The following is a 20,545-nucleotide window of genomic DNA, read 5'->3' on the forward strand; positions in this document are numbered from 1 at the left end:
TACTACCAACTTTACAATTTTAGTAAAAAGTTCACATAACGTATTAAAGAAAATAACTATTATCAAAGATTTTTAAATATTCATTCTAACATTTGATAAATGGTAGAGCATTTCGTAAAATCTAATAGTCTTGTGCACACTATATCACAACAAATGGTTAGGTACCAACATTATAAGGAAAAAATAAGTACAGCTGCTAAGTGACAGCTGGTTAAGTTTTGTTAGATCGGTTATCTGTTTCGAATAAATTTTTATTTTCCATAGAAAATTTAAAATAACATGTGGTAAGCACTCTTATTATCTTCTATTCTCTTTACAATTTATTACGAAAGTGATCAGTGCAGTATGTTCATTTCTGCATAACAATTTTTAAGTGTACCTTGCAATATGATCATAACCAGCATTAGTTACTAAAGAAACGGTTTCTCTTATTTCATTTATTACGTTAGACGATTAAATTGATCGAATAATATTTTTAATTCTATCATTTTCTAAATACGATCAAATTAAAAAACTTGCATGACTTATAGTTTTATTATTTGTTACATTTGTGTTATTACTTAAAAAAAATGAATGAGTGTTTATTTAACATTTTTAATTCTGCAACAATTGTTTACTACATGAAATTACTTTATGATATTATACACTTCCATTATATTTCATTCAATCGAAGCAATGGAATTTAATTTCTGCAAATTCTTTCTATTTAGATATTTGTTTTAATATTATTAAGGAAACAAGTCCTTTCCTAAATTATTATTAACTGAGTTGAAAATACGCAAACAATGTTATCTGCATTTAAAAGATTAGCTGGAAAATCTGATGGAGGTGGTAATGTATCTCCTAGACCAGCTCATCAATCGATGCCAACAACATTACAGAGAAAATTTGCCAAAGGTGTACAGTATAACAGTGAGTATATTTCATCTTTAATCTTTAATAAAAATGTAAAATACTTAAAATAAAGGAAATTTTGTTTCTAGTGAAAATTATTATAAAGGGTGATAGAAATGTGGGAAAGACATGTTTATTTCATAGACTTCAGGGCCAAAAATTTATAGAAGAATATATACCAACAGAAGAAATACAAGTGACCAGTATTCAATGGAATTACAAGGCTACTGATGATATTGTTAAAGTTGAAGTTTGGGATGTTGTAGATAAAGGTCGACGTAGAAAAAAATTGGATGGTCTAAAAATGGACAATTCACCATCTGAAAATATTATTGAAGAACCTGCATTGGATGCAGAATTTCTTGATGTATATAAAGGGACCAATGGTGTTATCATTATAATGGACATTACAAAATCTTGGACATTTGATTACGTACAAAGAGAACTTCCAAAAATACCTAGCCATATTCCTGTCATTGTTTTAGGAAATCATTGTGACATGGCACATCATAGAATAGTCACAGCAGATCATGTGACATATTTTATTGATTCATTTCACGAAAGATCAGCGCAAGTAAATTTGCTGCTATTATTAATTATAATTATTTGGAAAAGCATGTTCGTAACATTCTGTACTCTCTTATTTTTTACAGGTAAGATATGCAGAGTCATCTATGAGAAATGGTTTTGGATTAAAACTTTTGCACAAATTTTTCAATCTTCCATTCCTTCAGCTACAACGAGAAACACTATTAAAACAACTTGAAACAAATGAAGAGGAAACCCGTTTGACAATACAAGAACTTGACCTCTTTCAAGACAGTGATGATGCTGATTACAACAAATTTTTGGATAATCTTGTTAACAGAAGAAGAGCAATTGCTGACTCTGTCTCTGCCACTATTCTAGTCCCTAATGTTACATCTTCTCTAAGTAATCATCAAATATCATCTTCTAATGGTAATACAAATTTAAATCCTGAAGTTAAAAGATCAGTTTCAATGCCTGGTCCCATAGGTGGTGGAACACCTATTCCTGTAAAAAATATAGATTTGAAATCACCACCAAAGAAGGAAAATATTATGAGTACTATAGAGAATCCAGCAGTTCCTATTAACAACTCACAGACTGCATCAGCATTATCTATTACGCAAACTATTTCAAAGACAGATTCTAAGATGGCTGAATTTTTAAACGATAATTCCGATAGAAAGGACTCGATTGGTAAGCCACAATCACTTATGTCAAAGATATTTGGTAATAAAAAGGAAGATGAAATGGACAGAGTAGTACATATTAATAACACGAATACAAATATACCATTGACTAGTGTTGAAGATTTTGTACCAGATGATGGTCTTTTAGATCGATCATTCTTAGAAGATAGTAGTCAAATTTCACCACAGAAAGTACAACATGAAGAGCTAGATTCTGAAAGGTATGCTATAAGCTACATAATTTTTAAAAAATTACATAAAACTTCATTTGCTTTTCATTATTATTATATTTTTTAATAGTGACACTGAAACTGCGAATCCTTTGGTTGCTGGTTACGAGGACGATTTATCATCAACCGAGGAAACGACACCACCCGTTCAACTGAAACTGGCTGAGAATCCTTTATCCAAACAAAAACACAAACGTGAAACTTTATCGAACGCAGAAATAAATTCAGAAAAACTACGTCAATCTGTTAAGCGTGATTCTGTTTCGTCCATAGACCAAGAATTACAAATATCAAACAATTATGGTATGAACGAACAGCAAGAGATTAGTTCTGATGCGTTTGATAGTTGGCTTCGACGTGATTCTAAATGGAGACAAAGTCCAGAAGGTGGTGAAGATGTAAGTAGTAACAGCACAAGGAAAGACAGATTAGAGTTGAGCGATAAAAGTTTAGACGTCAGCGTGACAAGTTCTAACGTTCATCTAGAGTTACTTGACAATACTAGCGTTCGTCATATGAGTTCTGATGGCGGTAGTCCTGTACTAAAAGAAAAGAAAAAGCACAAAGAGAAGGTATGCATTGATTATAAAGTGTCTTTTGATACAGTTTTATTTCATAATAATATCACCTTGAATTAAATTTATTTTAGATGGAAGATAAGGAAAAAAAAAAGAAGAAAAAGTCTAAGGATAAAGAAAAGGATAAAGATAAAACAGATAAAGCAGAAAAAAAAAAGAAACGTTCGTTACATCGTTCGAGAGATGAAAACAGAGAACGCGACGAACTCGAAGAATTTCTTAATGGATCTGCAACTAGAATTGGTGTTGATGTTGCCTATGAAGCGATATAGCATTCTACTTAAATACCGTTACATTCAATCGTATTTTTAATTAATAATGCTGTCTTCTGGTAAGACGCGCAAAATGTCCTTTAACGTGGAATTTTCAAAAACGAAAATCAAATTAATGTTTGCATATACTTTTACTGCAAACAATATGCGATGTGAAAGTTTTGTTAAAATTCTGTATATGATAAAATAATGTTATGAACTATAACAACAAAGAATTTTTAGCAAACCAAAAGTAATATTATACTTATAAGTTTAAACCTTTAATACTTGTTGATTAATATACCTATTTGTCAAATTAGTGTACCACTTGTATCTGATGTAAAAATATGTACAATATCATTCAAATTCAAATATTTTAGCATTGCACTTTCAAAAGCATTTGTGACCATATGTATTTAAAATATTTATTTTGATACTTTAAATTTTCACTAATGGAGTATTTCTTAAAATATTTTATATAAGGATTTTTTAAAATATTGATTGTAAGTTTTCAGTAATGATCATTTTTATTGTTGAGTATGTTTTTTAAAATAAAAAGATGAAAAGTTGAAATAAATGAATATATTAAATAAGAAATGTTACATAATTATTGTTTTTTGTCGCATATATCATTATGACTTCACTGTGCAGCTTCATGTTAATATGTGTATATAAATAAACGAGGAATTGTCATAGTATATGGTAACTTACCTTTTCTTTCCAACATTTCTAAATACTTTCATATGTGAACATTTTTAATTTCCCATTCAGAGTAAACACCTTACAAGTGAAAAAATAAATCAGTCGAAAACTATGGAAAACGTGTTAGAAACGTGTGTGAATTTGCCGGACACTGCCTATACATCTAGTATCATGTTAAGTTCCTATCGACGTTTGTATATGCTGCACATTATATTATATTGTTTGTAATACAGTGAAACGAAACTTCAGAAAAATGTCCTTATGTTTACGCACTTTTTCAAACAAGTTTATATCTTTTGTTAATACACGAAAACAAATAATGAAGATCGACCGTCACCTACCAAAGCATGTTAAATCGTTTCTGTTTTTCGAAAAGGTATATATGTGATATTATTCTAAGACAATTGTTAATTATTAGAATTTTAACAATATTTTTGCTTATTGGTAACAGAAATTTCTCTCTCACAAATAATTACTACTTTGCATTATCCAATACATGTACTAAAATAAGTTAACCTTAAAATTCTTATATAATAGATATATTAACCTGCATATATTAATAATTTATAATAGTCATCAGAATTTTAGTAATATAGATATTGTTCTATCTTTTCGTCTTCCTCCTTTTTGCTATTTCAATACGTATTAATGAATTTTCAATTAAAATTTCAATATGTAAAATTGAAAGGTATTTCTTATTTATTTCCAGTTCCTGGGTACACGAACAATAGCATGTTTAAGAACAAATTGCATAGAAAAATCTTTGAAGTCTACAATTCATCCGTTAAATCAATATTTATTTACTACTTACATTGATACTTATACTGAGAAGCTAGAAATATTAAACAAAAAGGATAATTGGAATCGTCAACAAGCAGAATGGTTACAGCAAGAGCATGGACAAACAAACACTAGAATATTAAACATGACTAATACTAATGTTACAAATAATTCTATATTAGATAAGAGTACACAATGGTCAGAATTATATAGAAATTTTAATTACTTTTATAAAAATAAAAAGTCTTCTCTATTTTACTCCATGTGGCGCTCAATAGATCAGACTATACGCTATACCTCATCTAATCTTGAAACACAAAGGATTCTTTACGCAGAACTTTCTCCTGATTTGCAAACTATAAATAAGAAGCAACCTTCTGAGAATCGTAAAGCATCTGAAGAACAATTACAACATATATTTGACTACCTTAGCGAAGAAGTATACCTTTTTATTTTGAAAATTAGTAATTCTTTAAAATAATATGAAGTTTAATAAATGTATTTATTAGTAAAATATATTTTTTCCAGTTACCTATGTTATTTCTTCACAGTTGGAATTATTCTATATATAAAGAAGATCTGGTATTTATAAACAATATTAGAGGAACATCAACTATGTAAGTGTAGTATAATTTGAAATATTTTTATGGTTATTAGTATTTATAGTTATACCAACATGTATTGTATAAAATGTATAATGGACATATTTAAAATCGTGTTACAGAGGACTTGATAATTATAAGAAACAAATAGTATTGTTAAAATTGGTAGGTCACCTGAGATTTGCTTATGTTAAACTAGATATTTTAAAAATAACGATGCATCCAGAAGACAGTAGTATTAAAGTTCGTTGGCGTATAGTAGGTGTTAGTGGTACAAATGTATTTCTTAAGTTTTGGAAACATAAAGTATGGAATGTGAAAGAACAGCTATCTAATCAACAATCGTAAGTACATTTAGTTATTATCTTATTTAGTAAATCAATTTGTACATTCTGTAATATTAATTATAAAAATTTATCAATAGGTGGTATGACGGCTTTTCTACATTTTATGTTAATAATGATGGTAAAATATTTAAACATGTTGTCGACAAAATGATGCCCGATGAAAATGCATACGAAAAAGTGAAACCCTCTGTTGCAACAAAATTAGCTTTGTTTATAATATTACTAGATTTGGATTCTTATAGTTGTATTGAACTTACTTTGTTCTAAAATATAATTTTATATAACTTAAATAGAATGAAATAAACCATTGTAAACAAATCTGTGAAGTTACCGCATATTGCCATTATATGTCTATAAAACTGCACATATAAATAAATACATGCCATCAATGTTTTGTATAATTATAATAAACTATAAATATTTAATTGAAGGAATCGTTTTATAAATTATCTTTTATATAGTTTACAATAATAGAATAAATATAAAAAGCACCCTACATTCTATTGATATCGTTAAAATTGTACAAATTATATAGTTTCATTTTGTATAAGTAATTTTAATCTCTTATCATATATTATGAGCATTTAACAAGAAATCAAATTTAATAAAGTATCATTAGCAATTTTACACTGTAATTGAATTAAATTATTTATTACTAATAAATATGGAAATGCATTTTACTTTACATATTTTGAAATTTTATTTTATTAAATTCAATAAAAAATTAATTTCATTACAGATAAAAAATGTATACTTAATTAAATAATCAATACGTTTATTCTATTCAGTTGCACACAAGTCCTGTAAAAGACACATTTTAGAAAAACATTACTGTAAATAAAGTTATGCCAATAAAATATATAATTACCTAAATAATCATCCATTAATGTTCCAATGGCAAACTGTGAAAAAATAACACAGCAACATTTAAAAGTGTAGAATAGAAGAAAATAAATATTATGTACTTGAATACTAACAATTCCTGTAGCGTCAACCCTTGTACCAACAATTTTCAATCTTATTTCATCATCTGGTTGAATAATTACATCCTGTAATTTATATCACCATATATAATTATAATGTTAGAGTTATGTAAGATATTATTCGCAACACAATTTACCTCTTCTTTTGATTTATAACATGGAGGATTTACATTCGGGCAAAATTGCATATCTGCTGGGATTGACTGTAAACAATATTACTAATTTATAAAACAGCATTATAAAATTACAACCCATTTAAGAATAACTTACATGGTGGGATATAAAACAGGAAAGTGGACCTATTTCTGCAAACATTCCAACCTATTAAAAATAAGAAAAAGAAAAATAGCATTCAACAACATTATATCTTTACATATATTTATCTATTTCATTACCTTATTTACTTGTGTTACAATAGCATCAAGTACTTCTCCTTTAAATGGTCTAAAAACAATTGCTTTATATTTAACTGGATAAACTACAAATCCTTGTCCTGGTTGTATGATTCCTGCACCTATGTTATCTATTGTTGTTACAGCAACTACAAAACCATATCTAAAATGTCATTATTAAAATAATTATTTTAAATATACATTCTATTTTCAAGGCGATTATAAACGATAAACATACTTTCCTGTGCAGGTGCCTTCCACTTCTGTATACAATTTTTGTTTCACAGTGTCCAATAATTGAGGGCCAAAATATCTAGGATGTAATAAAATTTCGTGTTCCAATGATATCTGTAAAGACGCAATATTTTTAAATTAAACATGACAACTTAACAGCACTTATCCATTTCTTAATTATTATTAAGTTAGTGTACATAAACTTGTTTTATTTTGTAATATTTTAATTTATTCATAAACTTAGTTTATGTTAGACTTACGTGATAAAACATAATGCCTTGACTCAATATTATAAAATTACACAATATTTAATAGTTCTAAATTTAACAAGTACACAATAAATGTTCCGCTTTTGTAGGTTATACTTGTAGATCGATAACTACCATCATCATTTTTTATTAACAATTTTTATTAATATCTGAGAGTTTATAATCATTTAAATGTTGTACATTTTGCTTGTGTATTTCTTAGTTAATTTTACTACTTTATTGATTTACAAGAAAAATAATGAACCAATACTAATAGACAATATTATCAATTGACAGAATACATGTTGCGGTTAAGCATCACGATTATTAATTTCGCGGGAATATGTAATGTACATATGTACGTGTAAATAGAATAAAACAGTTTATATGAATATTTTTATTGTTAAATAATATTGTTTATTTATGAACAAAACATATTGGAATTTTAAAAATTAATTTCGGAAAAAAGTAATACATTAAAGTTTGATGCAGAAAAATATATTTATTCTAGTTTATTTAATACATTTTAAACCTTCTTAACAGAACAATTTTTGCGACATTCAATGTCATTAATTTAACGAATTCATATACTAATCTCTTAGTTGAGAAACTCGTATACTAATTTTTAATTTACACAAAATATAAATTAAATGTGAAATTAAATTATTTATTATCGGAGTCTACAGAGTTTAATTTCTGTTTAATTTCCAAAGCTAATTTATATCCAAGTTCTGGTCGCCGGTCCTTTGCTTCGATCATTGCTTTTACTTGATTCGAATTCACAATTACACCATTATTAGCTATAACAGTAGCTTTAGTTTTTTCTATATCAACAAGATCTACTCCTCGACTACAATCGTCAATGAGAATAGTTCGATAACCACTTTTAAGTGCATCAACTGCAGTAGCTCCAACGCAAACATCATAAGCTAATCCACAAATATATATGTCTGTTGCTCCTGTTTCTTGTAATTGCGAGGATAATGTTGTATCTTGCATTTTCTTGTTATCCCAAAACACAGAATATGAATCCACTTCTGGATTTGTTCCTTTGTATATTTTAATTGCATTATTGACAATTTTTAGGTCTTTGTGAAGCTCTGCACCCCAAGAGTCTTGAATACAGTGACGTGGCCAAAGACGTTGTGTTAGCAATGGTGGCCCTCTGAATGTGACTGTATCGTAAACTTGTGCTGCTTCTTTTGGAATTTCACTACTAGGATCAACTTCTCTACTCAAAGAAAGAGTATTTGACTCGAAAACAATTGTAAAATGTACTAATAAGATTCAAATATAGAAAGATGAATTAATTACCTAAGATGTAAATTATCGATGAAAGACACATGATCTACAGGATGCCAATCAAGGGAGTAGAATACTGCATCGAAATGTACAGTATCCAACAGCCGATTGATTGGTTCGATCACTTCCGAACCATCGTGTTGTGCAGCACATTGCTTAATGTTTAAAGAACCTGTTATAAAATCATTTTGTACATCTACAATCAAGAAAACATTTTTTGGACGACAACATACTTTAATCCACCGATTCCAGCACATCTGAAAAATTGTGAAAACAGTTAAGTTTACTCTTAGTTTTAAAAATCGTAACTAGATCAGTCTAGATCTCACAGTTACATCAGAATTGCAATATTTACAAATGTACCTCAAACTCTTCCCTATCAATCTTTCCATCTCCTTTCCAATCAAATATAGAATATATTTCACTCAACTGATCTTTTTCAAGAGTATAAATTTTTCCACGGTCATTACGAAACAATGCACGACAAATGAGTTCAAATTCTGTAAGAGATAAATATCCATCTTCATCTTTATCAAAAGCAGTGAAGCACGCATCCATGTTCTTTCACTGTGGCTACTTGTTTCTAAGTCATTTGTTTAATCAATATTCGTATTAGCAGGGCATAACCACATTATATACTACTTTTCGTGCCTCCTTACAGGGAAAACTGCTGATAAAATACTGCAGTGTATTTCTATATAATCTATTTCAATTATACTGCAGTGCAGTATTAACATTTTATATTTGTACTCAGTACAAGGATCATAGATTCGTCAAACCAATTTCATAGTAAGATCAACTGTTGTTTATTTTAATTGTATCGCAATTCTAGTTGGTACGTTAAGAAATAAATTGAAATTTATTAGGAAGTTTTTAAAAGTTTTATTACCGCGTATCTTGAATATAAAATTTACATCAGGAATAATTATAAAATTTTTTTACTCTGTAAATTCTGCTTCCAGCATGTTAATAATAATACAGAATCATTGCACAAGTCTCTGATGCGTTAATATCGATACATCGACCATTGCCTCAGGTTCCAATAATTCGTTCACTTTGTATTTTATAGATTCTTCGTAAGCATATGTGACAGATGTATCTGTGAGATGCATATTATATTGTGCTAAAATAAAAATACAATTACGAAGTCGTGCGCAAACTTCGCGATTTGCTTGTGGAATTCTCGATAAATCTTGAGTGAAACCACCCTCTGATTTATCGGTATCTTGTTTATTAGCTCCGATCCAAATATAACCATTATTTCCTAATATTAAACTCGCACCATTTTCCAAATTGTGAAAATGCGTTTTCTTTCGTTTTATCAGAGCCGGTGAAACTTTTATCATTACACCCTGAGATAACTTGCCATACTTTAAGACTCTAGTATGTAACGAAAGTGAACCATCTACAAAAGTACTTTGTACTTCTGCACAAATTAAATCTCCTTCCTGAAGATACCGTCGCATAGTTTGTTCATCTTCCGCGGATCTTCTTCTCTAATAAATATTGACAAAAAAATAATACATTTAAAATTATTTACACTTTAAATAAAATATAATAAAAGTAGATGGCGTTTTGTTTCAATATCGTACCAATTCTCCTCCAGGTAAATTAACACTAGATAGTAAAAGTACAGAATCGAGTTTGGAATTTGTGTCAACTTTCCATCGTTTTTGTTGTACCTCGGTAATACGACCTACAATAACATCTCCTATTTCACCTTGATAACGTGCTTTCAAGGGTCTTATTGAAATAAGTTTGTTTACTTTTTCTAAAACACCAGCTACAGATGCACGTAATGTGTTCTCATCGTCTACATACGTTCCGTGACCTCTAATAAAAATTAATACGAAATGGAAATTCTGCTTCTTATTCATAGGTAGCTTATATACACCTTGTTTACCTCAAAAAGTCAGGTTGGCTAGATATTTCTTCTCCCGGTGTATATATTCGTGGCTGCGTTTCTTCGCTTTTAATTAAATTTAAATCAACCCTATTCACAGCCAAACGCACATCAATGGGTGGATATTCTTCCATTTTGAACGGACAGTTTTCGTTTAATATATGCACATACGATTATTAAATGTATCAATGTGCTATAATTTACTTTACATTATGTTCAACGCATGTTGCAAGATTATATTTAAGGTTATGTCCAAGTATTGCTTGTACACAAATATGATATTTTAAAATTTACTAGACTTCGATACTTTGTACTACGTATTCGTAAAAGTGTAAGTAGGTGTGTTCATGAAATTTTTGCTGAATATCAAAGTGAACAGAATTTGTTATTTTTAGTAAACAGAGAATAACCCTATATTTCAATTAAAACACATGTGTAGAAATTTTATGTTTATTCGTACAAATGTATGTACATAATAATCATATCATTCAACATTTCACGACAGTTATTAGAATGATTATTAGACACGATACACGTATTTAGAAGCCTTATTATTTAATCTCTTGTAAAAGTGCAAATTGCATTGATTATTTTTTAGTACATGAAAATGGAAGATTTTATTCCGACGCGGGTGTCGAAAGTGAAAAAAGATGCTGCAGAAGAATTCGTATCGATTACTTATGAAAGTCGAAAAAGGAAGACAAAGGAACTTGTTCACCTTGGAAAAGGCGAAGAAAACAATGACAAAGAGGAAAAGAGTGCGGAAGATAAATACATGGATCGGAAGAAGAAGCAGGAACTAGAAATGAAACGCGTTAGATACGAGGTTATGAAATTCGGTATGTCCGGTTTTGAAAAGGCAAAGGCAGACAAAGCAAAAATCGAGCTTGCCGTAAGTTTAGGAGCGAAAGCTCCTAGAAACAAGGAAATGAATTATAAAGCGTTAAAGAATATGAGAGCGATGCAAAAGGAAATGCAGAAAAACGAGGAACACGTATCGGGACTCGAAAGAAGTATGGTAAAACATAAAACTACAAAGACTCGTAAGAGAAAATCCGCCGGTATATTAGAGGTTTATGGAAAAGTAAGTAAAAACCAAGCGAGTAAAAAGAAAAGATAAAATTGTAACCGTAAACGTTGAAAATATTTTCAGTCGCTTGATCGTAATTGATACAACATCGACTAATTATGTCTATTAACATGTTCCATATATTGTACGTTATATACGAAGAATAACAAGTAATAAAATAATATTTTTATATTTGTGAATTCATTTGGGTCAGCCTTGAGAGCTTTAATAACAAGATACACATTTTTGTCTATGGATATTTAAAATAGATATTCGTACATGGTTCGCAATGCCGTAATGGAATGATTTGGCATTAAAAGAACCGTTCCTTGTATTCGATCGAGGTCAGTCAAAGGCTGCAGCCGTTGGTGCTACCTCGAGTAACATCTGAAGAAAGGCATTTACTCCATCTGCGAATGGGAAAAGTAATATATTACGTTAGCAGTGTTCGTTAGCGTTAACGATCGATTCTATTAGTTGAATTTATTCGCTTTCACTTACCCATAAATTTGGGCACATATCCGTATTTAACAAACGGGAGGTAGACAAGCATGCCCGCAAATATGAACCCGGTTGCGTACAAGTATTCAATTTGAGGCTTATCAATGATTGGCGCTATAATCAGGTACACAGAGATTCCAAGTACGAGCACAGGTATCACCAGCGGACATTTGTATGGTCGTGGATGATTCGGTCTGGTCCTTCTCATCACCAACAGAGCAAGCATTGCTCCGCCGTAAAAGATCCAAGCGGTAAATGAAAAAAAGTCGATCAAGGAGTCTATGTTTCCAGATAATACCATCGTTCCTGATGGTATTTTATTAAAGAATTAGTACACGTATACCGGCGTATATATTTCGTCTTTATCTAGAATAAACGCATAAACGGTACCTGCAACGAGAGAGTGGAAGATGAGCCCTGGCGCAGGGGTAAAACGTCGCACGTGCACGTAACTAAGACAGTCGAGTAAATGACCCTCTCGGGACGCGGCAAAGCATAGTCTACCTGCTGCAAAGAGAGTACCATTTGCGGAACCGAACGTGCTGATTGCAACCGAAAGCGGCATGAGCCACGCCATAACGCCAAGAATCCGATTTCCAAATGTCTGCAAAACGTTACAGAAGGATGATGACTTTCGTATGATATTTTTTCTCTCAAGAAATCCGATCGATGTTAGCTCGAAAAAAAAAACAAGAAAAAGAATTCCGAGTACACGCGCACGTGTATTCTAATTCTTGGCTTCTAACCGAAACAACAACGGAATTACAGGTTGTCGTCTTACCACTGCAACGGCTTCGCTTTCGATCATCTCCGACGGCGACATCACGGCTAGGTAAGAGATGTTTATCAACGCGTAACAAAGTGTAACGAGGGGTATACCGATCATGATGGAACGTGGTAGATTTTTCGAGGGGTCTTTGATTTCTTCCGTGACGTAATTGAGATTGTTCCAACCGTCGTAAGCCCACAAGCCGGTGTAAAAGGCCGTGGCTAGTCTGCCGATGTTTACGGTATTGCCGTCCATCGTGTCGAAAGCACCTTTAAGATGTTGCGTGTTACCCTGTATCAGCTTATAAGAACCGCCGGCGATTACAACGAGTATGGCGATCAATTTGGCCGCGGTGAATGCGTTCTGCACACCCGTGGCCAGATTAACGCTGTAACAATTCACCAGCAGTATAAGTATGATCGCCAGGAGCGCTACGATCTTGACGACTTCCTCGGGTGGATCGCAATCGGCCGCGAACGCTTCCACCGCATATTGGGCGAACGAGAGGCATATGATCGCCATCTGAGACGGTTTCAGGACCAACGTGGAGACCCACGAGAAGAGGAAAGCAGGCGGTGCGCCGAACGCGTCCATAAAGTATGCGTATTCGGCGCCGCTGCTCGTGTTCATTGTACCTAGCTCGGCGTACGCCAACGCGCCGCACAGACTCAACAGACCGCAGGCCGTCCATACGAGGAAGCTGATTCCGATACTGCCAGTTCGAACTAAAAGCCCTGACGGCGAAACGAATATCCCGGAACCTGGAGCGGAACAAGGAACATACACGTTACGAAATCAAATTCCAACGAGAAATTCTATCGAATGTGCGCGCGCGCTCGTACTCGCTCGCTCGCTAGTCGATCGTTACCTATCATGGTACCAACGATTAGAGCCACCCCACTGACGAGTCCCACCCGTCTCTTGAGGTGAACAGAGTTGTTCTCCTCTGGGTCCGTCCCCTCCAGCCCTCCACCCCCTCCACCCCCGTCTTCGTCATCTCCCAAATCCCCAGATTTAGTTTCTTTTTGTTTCCGTTCGTGTAGCTGTTGTTGTTGATGTTGAAACGGCATCGCACCAACAGAGTTCCAGCCGTTGCTGCTCCCATTGCTCCTGGCTGATCGCGAGACCAACGTCGACTCGGGAACTCCGATCCAACCACCGGCTTGTTGCTGTTGCTGCGGCTGATTGCCGTTGCTCGTCTGTGGATCATGTCCCACGGTAGCTGAAACAATTCATATTACGTTTTCACTCCTCTGCCCGATTTCCTCCGAACGGATCTCATCGGTTACCACCGTTTAAAACATAATAAGATTAAAGGTCTACCCAATGGTATGCACTAACTTAAGAACACACTATTCTCTGAAACGATGGACCATTATGATCCAAGGAATTTCACCGAAACAGGATCGTACGGTTACCTTCGTACATAATTCACGAGACTTTATTATTGGACGACTTCAAACAAGTATCGACTTCCGCGAAGGAATGTGAATTTTACCCGTCATTGATTCTTAACATTTACCGTCACCGGTTATCGGTAATTAACGTCAAATCTTTCAACATTCTCCACTCCCGCGCGAGTATAAACGCGTAAACGGGGCGTCCCACGGAGACAAAAACGTTTCACTTATATCGTCATTCGTATCGTTTTAGTGACTAGGAAACACCTGTTCGATACAGCCTGTAAAATCGGCGCCGGTAGTTGCCCCTCTAGCGATTCTTAACCTTCGTTTCGCGAATCTTTTAAATTTTTATTCCATCTTTTTTTTCTTTTTTTTTTTATTACTCAAAGTTTGTAAACAACTGCGCTGGTTGTTTATACTTTCTAAAGCGCGCTGTGAACTTGAAAAGGTTAAGAACCACTGTGTCGTTCGAAAAATGTTTTGCGGTTCAAATCACGCGACCGTATCGCGTCGCTTCCTTCTCGTGACTGCTTGTGACCGACGAAAGATTAGCGAAACGGCTCATACAAATTCCCGAGGGGATATGGTAAGCGGCAAATCGCTGAATTTTGTATTTATGTCGCCACGTGACGTACAATATTATATTATTATCTTTGGGACGTTGCTGCTACCGTAATAGTTCGCGTGGCCGGTTGCCAAAAGATTTCTCGTGACCGAGATCGTTATGCCTTCTTTACGCGTTTCGTCGCACAATAGGACGATACGCAAAACAAGCGCACGCGAGGTAAATTTGCGCGCGTGTATCGAAACGGACTCAATACCGAGTTTATCGATCCGTTTCCGTATTTTGGTTCGAGATTCGTATCGGGCTGCGATTCGTACCGCCGCGTTCGCGTCGAAAATCGATATTATCGATCTACGAAGCCAGTAACGCAGCCACGCAGTCGTTGCTTACATACGTGGATACGTATATAACGCGCAATACGAGCACGTTGCATTCTTTCAAAACGAATTCAGTCTTGAAGCGATTGAACGCTCGTACCGCGCCAGGCGAACCGAGTGTGGTTTCAACTTCAAGGTGACCTTTCGATAAAGAACTATCGATTTTCGCGACGCAGTTACGATGTTCGATCGTATTAAAATATTGTCCACCTTGAAAATGTCGTTTATTTTCTTCTCCCGTAAGGTCCGTTCGACTCGTGACTTTTTTTTGTCCGATGCTCGCCTCGATGTTCCGATAAAGCACGGTCGACTCGGTTGTTCGCTATTCTCTCGACATTTTGGTCATAGCTTCCGCATAGTTTACGAAACTGTGCACGACATTTCGGGCGAGCAAACGAAATTAGGAATTTACCATCGAATCGTATTCGTTGAAAGAATTTTGTACAAACTGCTGATCGCAACAAGTAATTTGCGTCGTTCCGGTATAGCAACGCGTAGATATTGCTTACGCGCGGGAATTTAAAACCAAAATTATTTCCGAATTGGTTTCCAAGAACGAAAGTCTGCCACGAATTTGTGGCTGCATTTTCTGGCTTTGGCACGATGCAACCCCGTCATGAATTTTACAATTGATTTATGCGACCGAGACGAAATGCATTGTCTCGAAAACTATTCGAAGTGTTACATAAAATGTTTCTACGAAGCGAAAAGAAAGATGGAAAGAAGGAAGGTTTCTGTTATCTCACGTCACTCAGTTGCGATGTTATTGCGTAGTTTTTAATCCAGACAAGAGTGTCAAGAGTACGAGGAACGTAATACGATCTTGTTTAAAAGCAATCGCGGCCAATATTTTCTTCTATCGTTGAACGATGTAATTGCTCGACACAAGGGAAAGATGAGTTTAATGGTTTTAAACGGTTCAAGTAACAGAGCTGTTGTTCGATAAAAGGTGATTGCCACCGGGCACGTTTCTTCTCGCGCGACGACGCACCGTGAATTAAGTTGCAAATTCTTTCGAAACGGTAACACGATATACACACACACACACATATGCATACACGTATGTGTATAGGTACTGCTAAACATTTACGTCCGCAGAGTTTAATCGGCAACTTCTATCAATAGCGTAACACGAACGTACATTTGATTGCATCTCTTTCGAGGAATAGCCTTCCATTATTTGCGCGCGTCAACTGTATTTAAATCCCGTATTCCGTAAGACCGTGGAACGACGACGACGACGATTATCGCCGGTACTTATTCGGGATTAACGATCGAACCGTATAATCGTTTTTAAATCGTTCCATTGTGATCGACTATCGCGGTGATCCAATTACGTTTAATTGATCGTACGAAAGAAACCGATCTTCGCGCGAGAACGTGGTCACGATCGATTACGTTTATGACAAAGGTCGAATCGATCGTAAAATGAACATTATGTGGTGTCTAGAAGCTGTTGAATTCGTTTGACCGACTCTCGTGCCGAACGGCACGAATTTGTACGGTTTTCTCGCAGCACGAGGCACTGCGACGTTGAACGCGGAGTATATGCAACCGACTATAGAGTATTGTGCGAGAAGAACGTCTTTTGCGTCGCGACTCGTGACCAACGTTTGCCTCGAGTTCGATGCAGTCGACGACACGTGGTTGATGGTGACCTACTCTGCGAACCGTAGGGTCTACACTCGGAAAGGTTCGATTCGACGTTGTGCGAACCTCTTACATCGATCGAAAATCGTGCGAGCGTGCTTAAATATTCGACGCCTCGTACAGCCCGTGTAAACGTGTCGATGATTTTCGTTTCGTCCTATCGATCACGGTGTGTGCTCGCCATTGTCTTATAACTCGGAGCAGATAGGCCTTTTATCGTGCATTAAATATAAATTGAAATCGAAACGACGTTTCGTGTATAGAAGACACGGGGGACGTCGACTAACCACCGGCAAGAGTTTTCACAGGTTCGAACTTGGAGGACGTATTCGAGGACACGATGTAATTATAATATTTCTTTTCGTCGCGATGAACCCGACTCTCTTTCGAACACATTCGACCCAGATAGTAACCAAATACCATTGAGAAGAATAACGGCTCGTATTGGTTTGCGTGCAAAGGGCATAATTGGCTTAAACGGAACGTATCGCCGTTGTCTCTCTCCGTCGAGTGATACGATGAGAACTCGTTTGTCTATTTGCGACCACTTCGTACGGCACACATCCATTGTGAGACGTTAAAAATAAACTCGGGAACTCGAACGTGGGAAGAGTGTTCGATCGGAATCGAACTTGTATCCATAATGCTCGTTCGTCCGCGAGAAGGCATTCCTCCCGCGCGAATTCCAATTCCAGACGTAATCGTACGGTGTCCAATTCCTCGATAATTCTTGGCATTTTCTTCGATACTTTGATTCTTAAAAATCAACGCAGGAAGAAAGCACGATCGAGTAGATAACGAAAATTACGGACAAGTAAAACGTGTTCTCGACTTCGATAAATGTCTTCGGGATCGCCAAATCGCGGAGAGAATCGAAGAGGAAACGCGCGGGAGATATTCTCGGAATATCTTAAGGATTCCGTGCACTCTGCAAACTCGAGTTTCCCGTTTCGCGGGATGACGCAACTGCTCGTGGATTTTGCGATTCGCGCTCTCTTGAATTGCATAACGAGTGGTTTTTACCACATTTCGACTTAACGAACATTTCCGTTTCGACTCGACATCACCGTTGCGAATTCCGCTTTGGAACGGTTCGTTGAATCGTCTGCATAGGTATCCATGCCAATTACGCGCGACTGTAAACAACCAAAATTGCCAAGATCAAACGATACACGTGTAAACGGTATACGTTGAACGTTACATACGTGTTTGTATTACACGTTACGATCTTAGGGTCAAAATACTTTGAATACCCGTTTACATCAAGTAGCATTCCGATAAACGAACGACGAAAAAAAAAAATAACTATACATTTTCTCATATTTTTGCGTTCGCGATCAATTATTTTCCTTGATTTCGAAACGAGCTCGATCCGTGCAACGGTTTTGGCTTATCAAATTTCGTAATGCAAGGAAGAGTTTCGTACGCTTTTATACCGGTATGAAAATCTACCGGACGGAACGGAAACATTCGTACACAATTAGCTCCAACAACAGCTGGGCGAAGCAAAACTAGAATCATGCATCTTGGCACGCACGTGCTTTCTCGTTCTATAACTCAAACACGAGCATGCACCAACAGGTTTTGTTCGATCGAAGCATTGTGTCCTTTCCGCGAAGATTTCGACATATTCTGCATCTGATTTACGCAGATCGATCAATGTCCGCCCGGTGACGTTCGTTTCGTTTACGATCGCTAATAGCCGTATTTGTTTGCCAAAATCAAGGATAAACAAATTTTCGTTTCTTTATCGTGTGAAATATTACGGAAGCGTTTCTATTCTGGGATTTAAATGTTTCCGCGCTTCTCGAAATCTTTCGCATTGTACAAGAATCGTGCACGTCTGACGCAACGTTCGTATAGCTCAACAGTTTTGACGAGAGGGCCTTTTCCCAAGAATGGGATTCGCGCTTATGAATGAAGTGGGTCACTTCACTGACCCGGCGAGGGTAAAAAGCGCGCGAATCTTTCCAATTACGAACAAGTGCCTCTAGCGTCGGATAAGTATGACAATGTCGCGCGGTAAAAGGATAGAAACAACGGCCGACGTTGGACAAGGAATAAGCGTCGCTCACCTCGTTTGAAGGGCGCGACATGCATGACTCTAAGAGGGACCGATAAGAAGGGCGGACTGTGAGACCGCCTCTCATGACACTGCGCCGACTTTTCGGTGCAACCACTGCCTTTGCCAGACTACAGCTGTCTTCTGCTCGCCGTCTGACTCTCTTCTCGCGCGTCTCTTGTTCGAGGTTCGAGGGGTGACCGTTTCGTGCGCCCTTCTTCCTTGCCTGGATTCTCTAACGATGGCACCGCTGCGATCTCTTCTTCCGTCTTCGATTCGAGTACTTCCGATCGAGCTCTTCTACCGCGAATTCCTCGTTTGCGTCGTATTGGCCGAGTCGTACGAGGCTATAATATCACACCACGATAAACACTGATCCAGCTCCGACGATGAACTGGGCGTTTGACAGAGGGAGACGTACCCGCCGAATAGCGAATAGGAACGAGGTCGGGTAGGGGAACTGTGAAAGCGAGAGGGAAGGAAGGATGGACGCCGGAGCGCCCAGCGTCGGCGCCCGAACTCGCTCGATATCGTTTTTCCGTCTTTCGAGTTCTATCGGATACCTATGAATTCACCTCGTAATCCCTTAACTGTTTCCTATTTTTTAATCCAGACCGATACCGTATCTGTGGATTCACCTTGCGTCCACTCAATTCCGCGTTACTTCTCTTTCAAATCGAATCCAGACTAGGTACAGACAAGAAACATTCTTTGTTTTCCTCCTCGAATATCGAAAGGGAATTTTCTCCAATGGGTGTAATTAAACTAAACGAGTAAATCTACGATTTCGTATGGAATGAAATAATGAATTTTCGATCTTTACGTCGCTTTGAATATTTTTCATAACATACATTTGATCATTTTTGAAAAAAGTACGCGATGGATAGAAAGTTAAATCTTAAGTCGACGTTCGTTTAATATTTCCAATGCTGATATTTTCGTCGGTGAAATCAACGATTAGGAGCTTTGTTCGACTGAGACAAGTCAAGCATACAATTGCGAACAAAATAGTGGAATTTTCGAGTCTTTGTTTAATAGTGTTTCACAAGCTGCAAGGTCTAAAGAAATTTACAATCGTATCGTGCGTTAATTTAAAAGTACTACAGTCGGATACTATACATGTCCTATTCGAAGCTGTTAACGCGTCAAACGGTATAACTATTAATGCGTTTCTTCAAACACAAACGACGTAATTATATTTAACATCTCCTCGAAACTTCTACATCTGTAAATAAATTGTCTCTCGTGAACAAAAATTACAGAAAAATTTATCCTATTTACTCTATTCCTTTGATTAAGTATTCTATGATCTGATCCTTACATCATTGGTTTATCAAGTTTCTAATCAAGAGTTCGTCCAATCAAGACTGGCTTTTCCGTTATATTTATTTAAATAACCTATTTAATGTAGAAACTATTTCAACTTTTTTGCATAAATATCTAAGAAATAAATTATAAGTTTCAATATATGTATACTATTTTTATC

General features: G+C 35.6%; 7 protein-coding genes across 11 annotated transcripts; 3 read left to right on the top strand and 4 right to left on the bottom strand.

Moving 5' to 3' along the window:
• The first annotated feature begins 160 nt into the window (after positions 1 to 160).
• Positions 161 to 3,455, top strand: LOC143155099 (rab-like protein 6). The gene is made up of 6 exons (XM_076327434.1): positions 161 to 284; positions 711 to 912; positions 984 to 1,468; positions 1,548 to 2,332; positions 2,412 to 2,913; positions 2,991 to 3,455. The coding sequence occupies exons 2-6, from the start codon at positions 786 to 788 to the stop codon at positions 3,189 to 3,191; spliced, it is 2,100 nt and encodes a 699-aa protein (XP_076183549.1). The 5' UTR covers positions 161 to 284; positions 711 to 785; the 3' UTR covers positions 3,192 to 3,455.
• Positions 3,456 to 3,805: 350 nt separating this feature from the next.
• Positions 3,806 to 6,031, top strand: LOC143143887 (uncharacterized). Its single transcript, XM_076305739.1, has 6 exons — positions 3,806 to 3,872; positions 3,942 to 4,248; positions 4,582 to 5,091; positions 5,181 to 5,269; positions 5,377 to 5,598; positions 5,679 to 6,031. The coding sequence occupies exons 2-6, from the start codon at positions 4,126 to 4,128 to the stop codon at positions 5,866 to 5,868; spliced, it is 1,134 nt and encodes a 377-aa protein (XP_076161854.1). The 5' UTR covers positions 3,806 to 3,872; positions 3,942 to 4,125; the 3' UTR covers positions 5,869 to 6,031.
• Positions 6,032 to 6,259: 228 nt separating this feature from the next.
• On the bottom strand, positions 6,260 to 7,745 carry Rpb7 (DNA-directed RNA polymerase II subunit RPB7). Its single transcript, XM_076305746.1, has 8 exons — positions 7,471 to 7,745; positions 7,215 to 7,324; positions 6,980 to 7,139; positions 6,855 to 6,905; positions 6,722 to 6,787; positions 6,579 to 6,650; positions 6,470 to 6,503; positions 6,260 to 6,402 (listed from the first exon to the last, which is right to left on the bottom strand). The coding sequence occupies exons 1-8, from the start codon at positions 7,480 to 7,482 to the stop codon at positions 6,386 to 6,388; spliced, it is 522 nt and encodes a 173-aa protein (XP_076161861.1). The 5' UTR covers positions 7,483 to 7,745; the 3' UTR covers positions 6,260 to 6,385.
• Positions 7,746 to 7,964: 219 nt separating this feature from the next.
• LOC143143888 (nicotinamidase-like) lies at positions 7,965 to 9,728 on the bottom strand. The gene is made up of 3 exons (XM_076305741.1): positions 9,124 to 9,728; positions 8,773 to 9,017; positions 7,965 to 8,689 (listed from the first exon to the last, which is right to left on the bottom strand). Exons 1-3 carry the CDS (start codon positions 9,316 to 9,318, stop codon positions 8,122 to 8,124), a joined length of 1,008 nt encoding a protein of 335 aa, XP_076161856.1. The 5' UTR covers positions 9,319 to 9,728; the 3' UTR covers positions 7,965 to 8,121.
• On the bottom strand, positions 9,132 to 11,016 carry LOC143143889 (exosome complex component RRP4-like). The gene is made up of 4 exons (XM_076305742.1): positions 10,664 to 11,016; positions 10,353 to 10,593; positions 9,703 to 10,256; positions 9,132 to 9,260 (listed from the first exon to the last, which is right to left on the bottom strand). Exons 1-3 carry the CDS (start codon positions 10,795 to 10,797, stop codon positions 9,744 to 9,746), a joined length of 888 nt encoding a protein of 295 aa, XP_076161857.1. The 5' UTR covers positions 10,798 to 11,016; the 3' UTR covers positions 9,132 to 9,260; positions 9,703 to 9,743.
• Positions 10,702 to 11,922, top strand: LOC143143890 (uncharacterized). Of its 3 annotated transcripts, none has more exons than XM_076305745.1 (2): positions 10,702 to 11,002; positions 11,262 to 11,922. In XM_076305745.1, exon 2 carries the CDS (start codon positions 11,265 to 11,267, stop codon positions 11,781 to 11,783), a length of 519 nt encoding a protein of 172 aa, XP_076161860.1. In that variant the 5' UTR covers positions 10,702 to 11,002; positions 11,262 to 11,264; the 3' UTR covers positions 11,784 to 11,922. The 3 variants fall into 3 exon arrangements, with proteins under 3 accessions (XP_076161860.1, XP_076161859.1, XP_076161858.1); XM_076305744.1 differs by having other exon boundaries at positions 10,702 to 10,994; XM_076305743.1 differs by lacking the exon at positions 10,702 to 11,002 and adding an exon at positions 11,011 to 11,127.
• Positions 11,907 to 19,447, bottom strand: LOC143143885 (b(0,+)-type amino acid transporter 1). 3 transcript variants are annotated; one of them, XM_076305738.1, is made up of 6 exons: positions 19,073 to 19,447; positions 13,871 to 14,224; positions 13,015 to 13,763; positions 12,624 to 12,837; positions 12,234 to 12,347; positions 11,907 to 12,142 (listed from the first exon to the last, which is right to left on the bottom strand). In XM_076305738.1, exons 1-6 carry the CDS (start codon positions 19,095 to 19,097, stop codon positions 12,078 to 12,080), a joined length of 1,521 nt encoding a protein of 506 aa, XP_076161853.1. In that variant the 5' UTR covers positions 19,098 to 19,447; the 3' UTR covers positions 11,907 to 12,077. The 3 variants fall into 3 exon arrangements, with proteins under 3 accessions (XP_076161853.1, XP_076161851.1, XP_076161852.1); XM_076305736.1 differs by having other exon boundaries at positions 12,234 to 12,539; positions 19,073 to 19,443; XM_076305737.1 differs by lacking the exon at positions 19,073 to 19,447 and adding an exon at positions 14,421 to 15,228 and having other exon boundaries at positions 12,234 to 12,539.
• Between the last annotated feature and the right edge of the window lie 1,098 nt (positions 19,448 to 20,545).

This window comes from Ptiloglossa arizonensis, chromosome 2 (assembly GCF_051014685.1).
Source record: "Ptiloglossa arizonensis isolate GNS036 chromosome 2, iyPtiAriz1_principal, whole genome shotgun sequence".
In the NCBI taxonomy this organism is placed as follows: Eukaryota; Metazoa; Arthropoda; class Insecta; order Hymenoptera; family Colletidae; genus Ptiloglossa; species Ptiloglossa arizonensis.

Excerpts from the sequence above, each read along its gene's own strand:
- LOC143143887 (XM_076305739.1), top strand. The coding sequence starts at position 4,126 with ATGTCCTTATGTTTACGCACTTTTTCAAACAAGTTTATATCTTTTGTT. Across the intron at positions 5,270-5,376 it reads ATTAGAGGAACATCAACTAT|AGGACTTGATAATTATAAGA; the intron begins GTAAGTGTAGTA and ends ATCGTGTTACAG. Across the intron at positions 5,599-5,678 it reads CAGCTATCTAATCAACAATC|GTGGTATGACGGCTTTTCTA; the intron begins GTAAGTACATTT and ends ATTTATCAATAG.
- LOC143143890 (XM_076305743.1), top strand. The coding sequence starts at position 11,095 with ATGTGTAGAAATTTTATGTTTATTCGTACAAAT. Across the intron at positions 11,128-11,261 it reads TTATGTTTATTCGTACAAAT|TACATGAAAATGGAAGATTT; the intron begins GTATGTACATAA and ends ATTATTTTTTAG.
- LOC143155099 (XM_076327434.1), top strand. The coding sequence starts at position 786 with ATGTTATCTGCATTTAAAAGATTAGCTGGAAAATCTGATGGAGGTGGT. Across the intron at positions 913-983 it reads CAAAGGTGTACAGTATAACA|TGAAAATTATTATAAAGGGT; the intron begins GTGAGTATATTT and ends TTTTGTTTCTAG. Across the intron at positions 1,469-1,547 it reads TTCACGAAAGATCAGCGCAA|GTAAGATATGCAGAGTCATC; the intron begins GTAAATTTGCTG and ends TATTTTTTACAG.
- LOC143143889 (XM_076305742.1), bottom strand. The coding sequence starts at position 10,797 with ATGGAAGAATATCCACCCATTGATGTGCGTTTGGCTGTGAATAGGGTT. Across the intron at positions 10,594-10,663 it reads AGCCAACCTGACTTTTTGAG|AGGTCACGGAACGTATGTAG; the intron begins GTAAACAAGGTG and ends AATTTTTATTAG. Across the intron at positions 10,257-10,352 it reads ATTTACCTGGAGGAGAATTG|AGAAGAAGATCCGCGGAAGA; the intron begins GTACGATATTGA and ends AATATTTATTAG.
- LOC143143888 (XM_076305741.1), bottom strand. The coding sequence starts at position 9,318 with ATGGATGCGTGCTTCACTGCTTTTGATAAAGATGAAGATGGATATTTA. Across the intron at positions 9,018-9,123 it reads TTGATAGGGAAGAGTTTGAG|ATGTGCTGGAATCGGTGGAT; the intron begins GTACATTTGTAA and ends ACAATTTTTCAG. Across the intron at positions 8,690-8,772 it reads ATCGATAATTTACATCTTAG|AGAAGTTGATCCTAGTAGTG; the intron begins GTAATTAATTCA and ends TTCTTTGAGTAG.
- LOC143143885 (XM_076305736.1), bottom strand. The coding sequence starts at position 19,097 with ATGCATGTCGCGCCCTTCAAACGAG. Across the intron at positions 13,764-13,870 it reads AATCGTTGGTACCATGATAG|GTTCCGGGATATTCGTTTCG; the intron begins GTAACGATCGAC and ends GTTCCGCTCCAG. Across the intron at positions 12,838-13,014 it reads AAAGCGAAGCCGTTGCAGTG|ACATTTGGAAATCGGATTCT; the intron begins GTAAGACGACAA and ends AACGTTTTGCAG.
- Rpb7 (XM_076305746.1), bottom strand. Across the intron at positions 7,140-7,214 it reads GAAGGCACCTGCACAGGAAA|ATATGGTTTTGTAGTTGCTG; the intron begins GTATGTTTATCG and ends ATGACATTTTAG. Across the intron at positions 6,788-6,854 it reads CCTGTTTTATATCCCACCAT|TCAATCCCAGCAGATATGCA; the intron begins GTAAGTTATTCT and ends TATTGTTTACAG.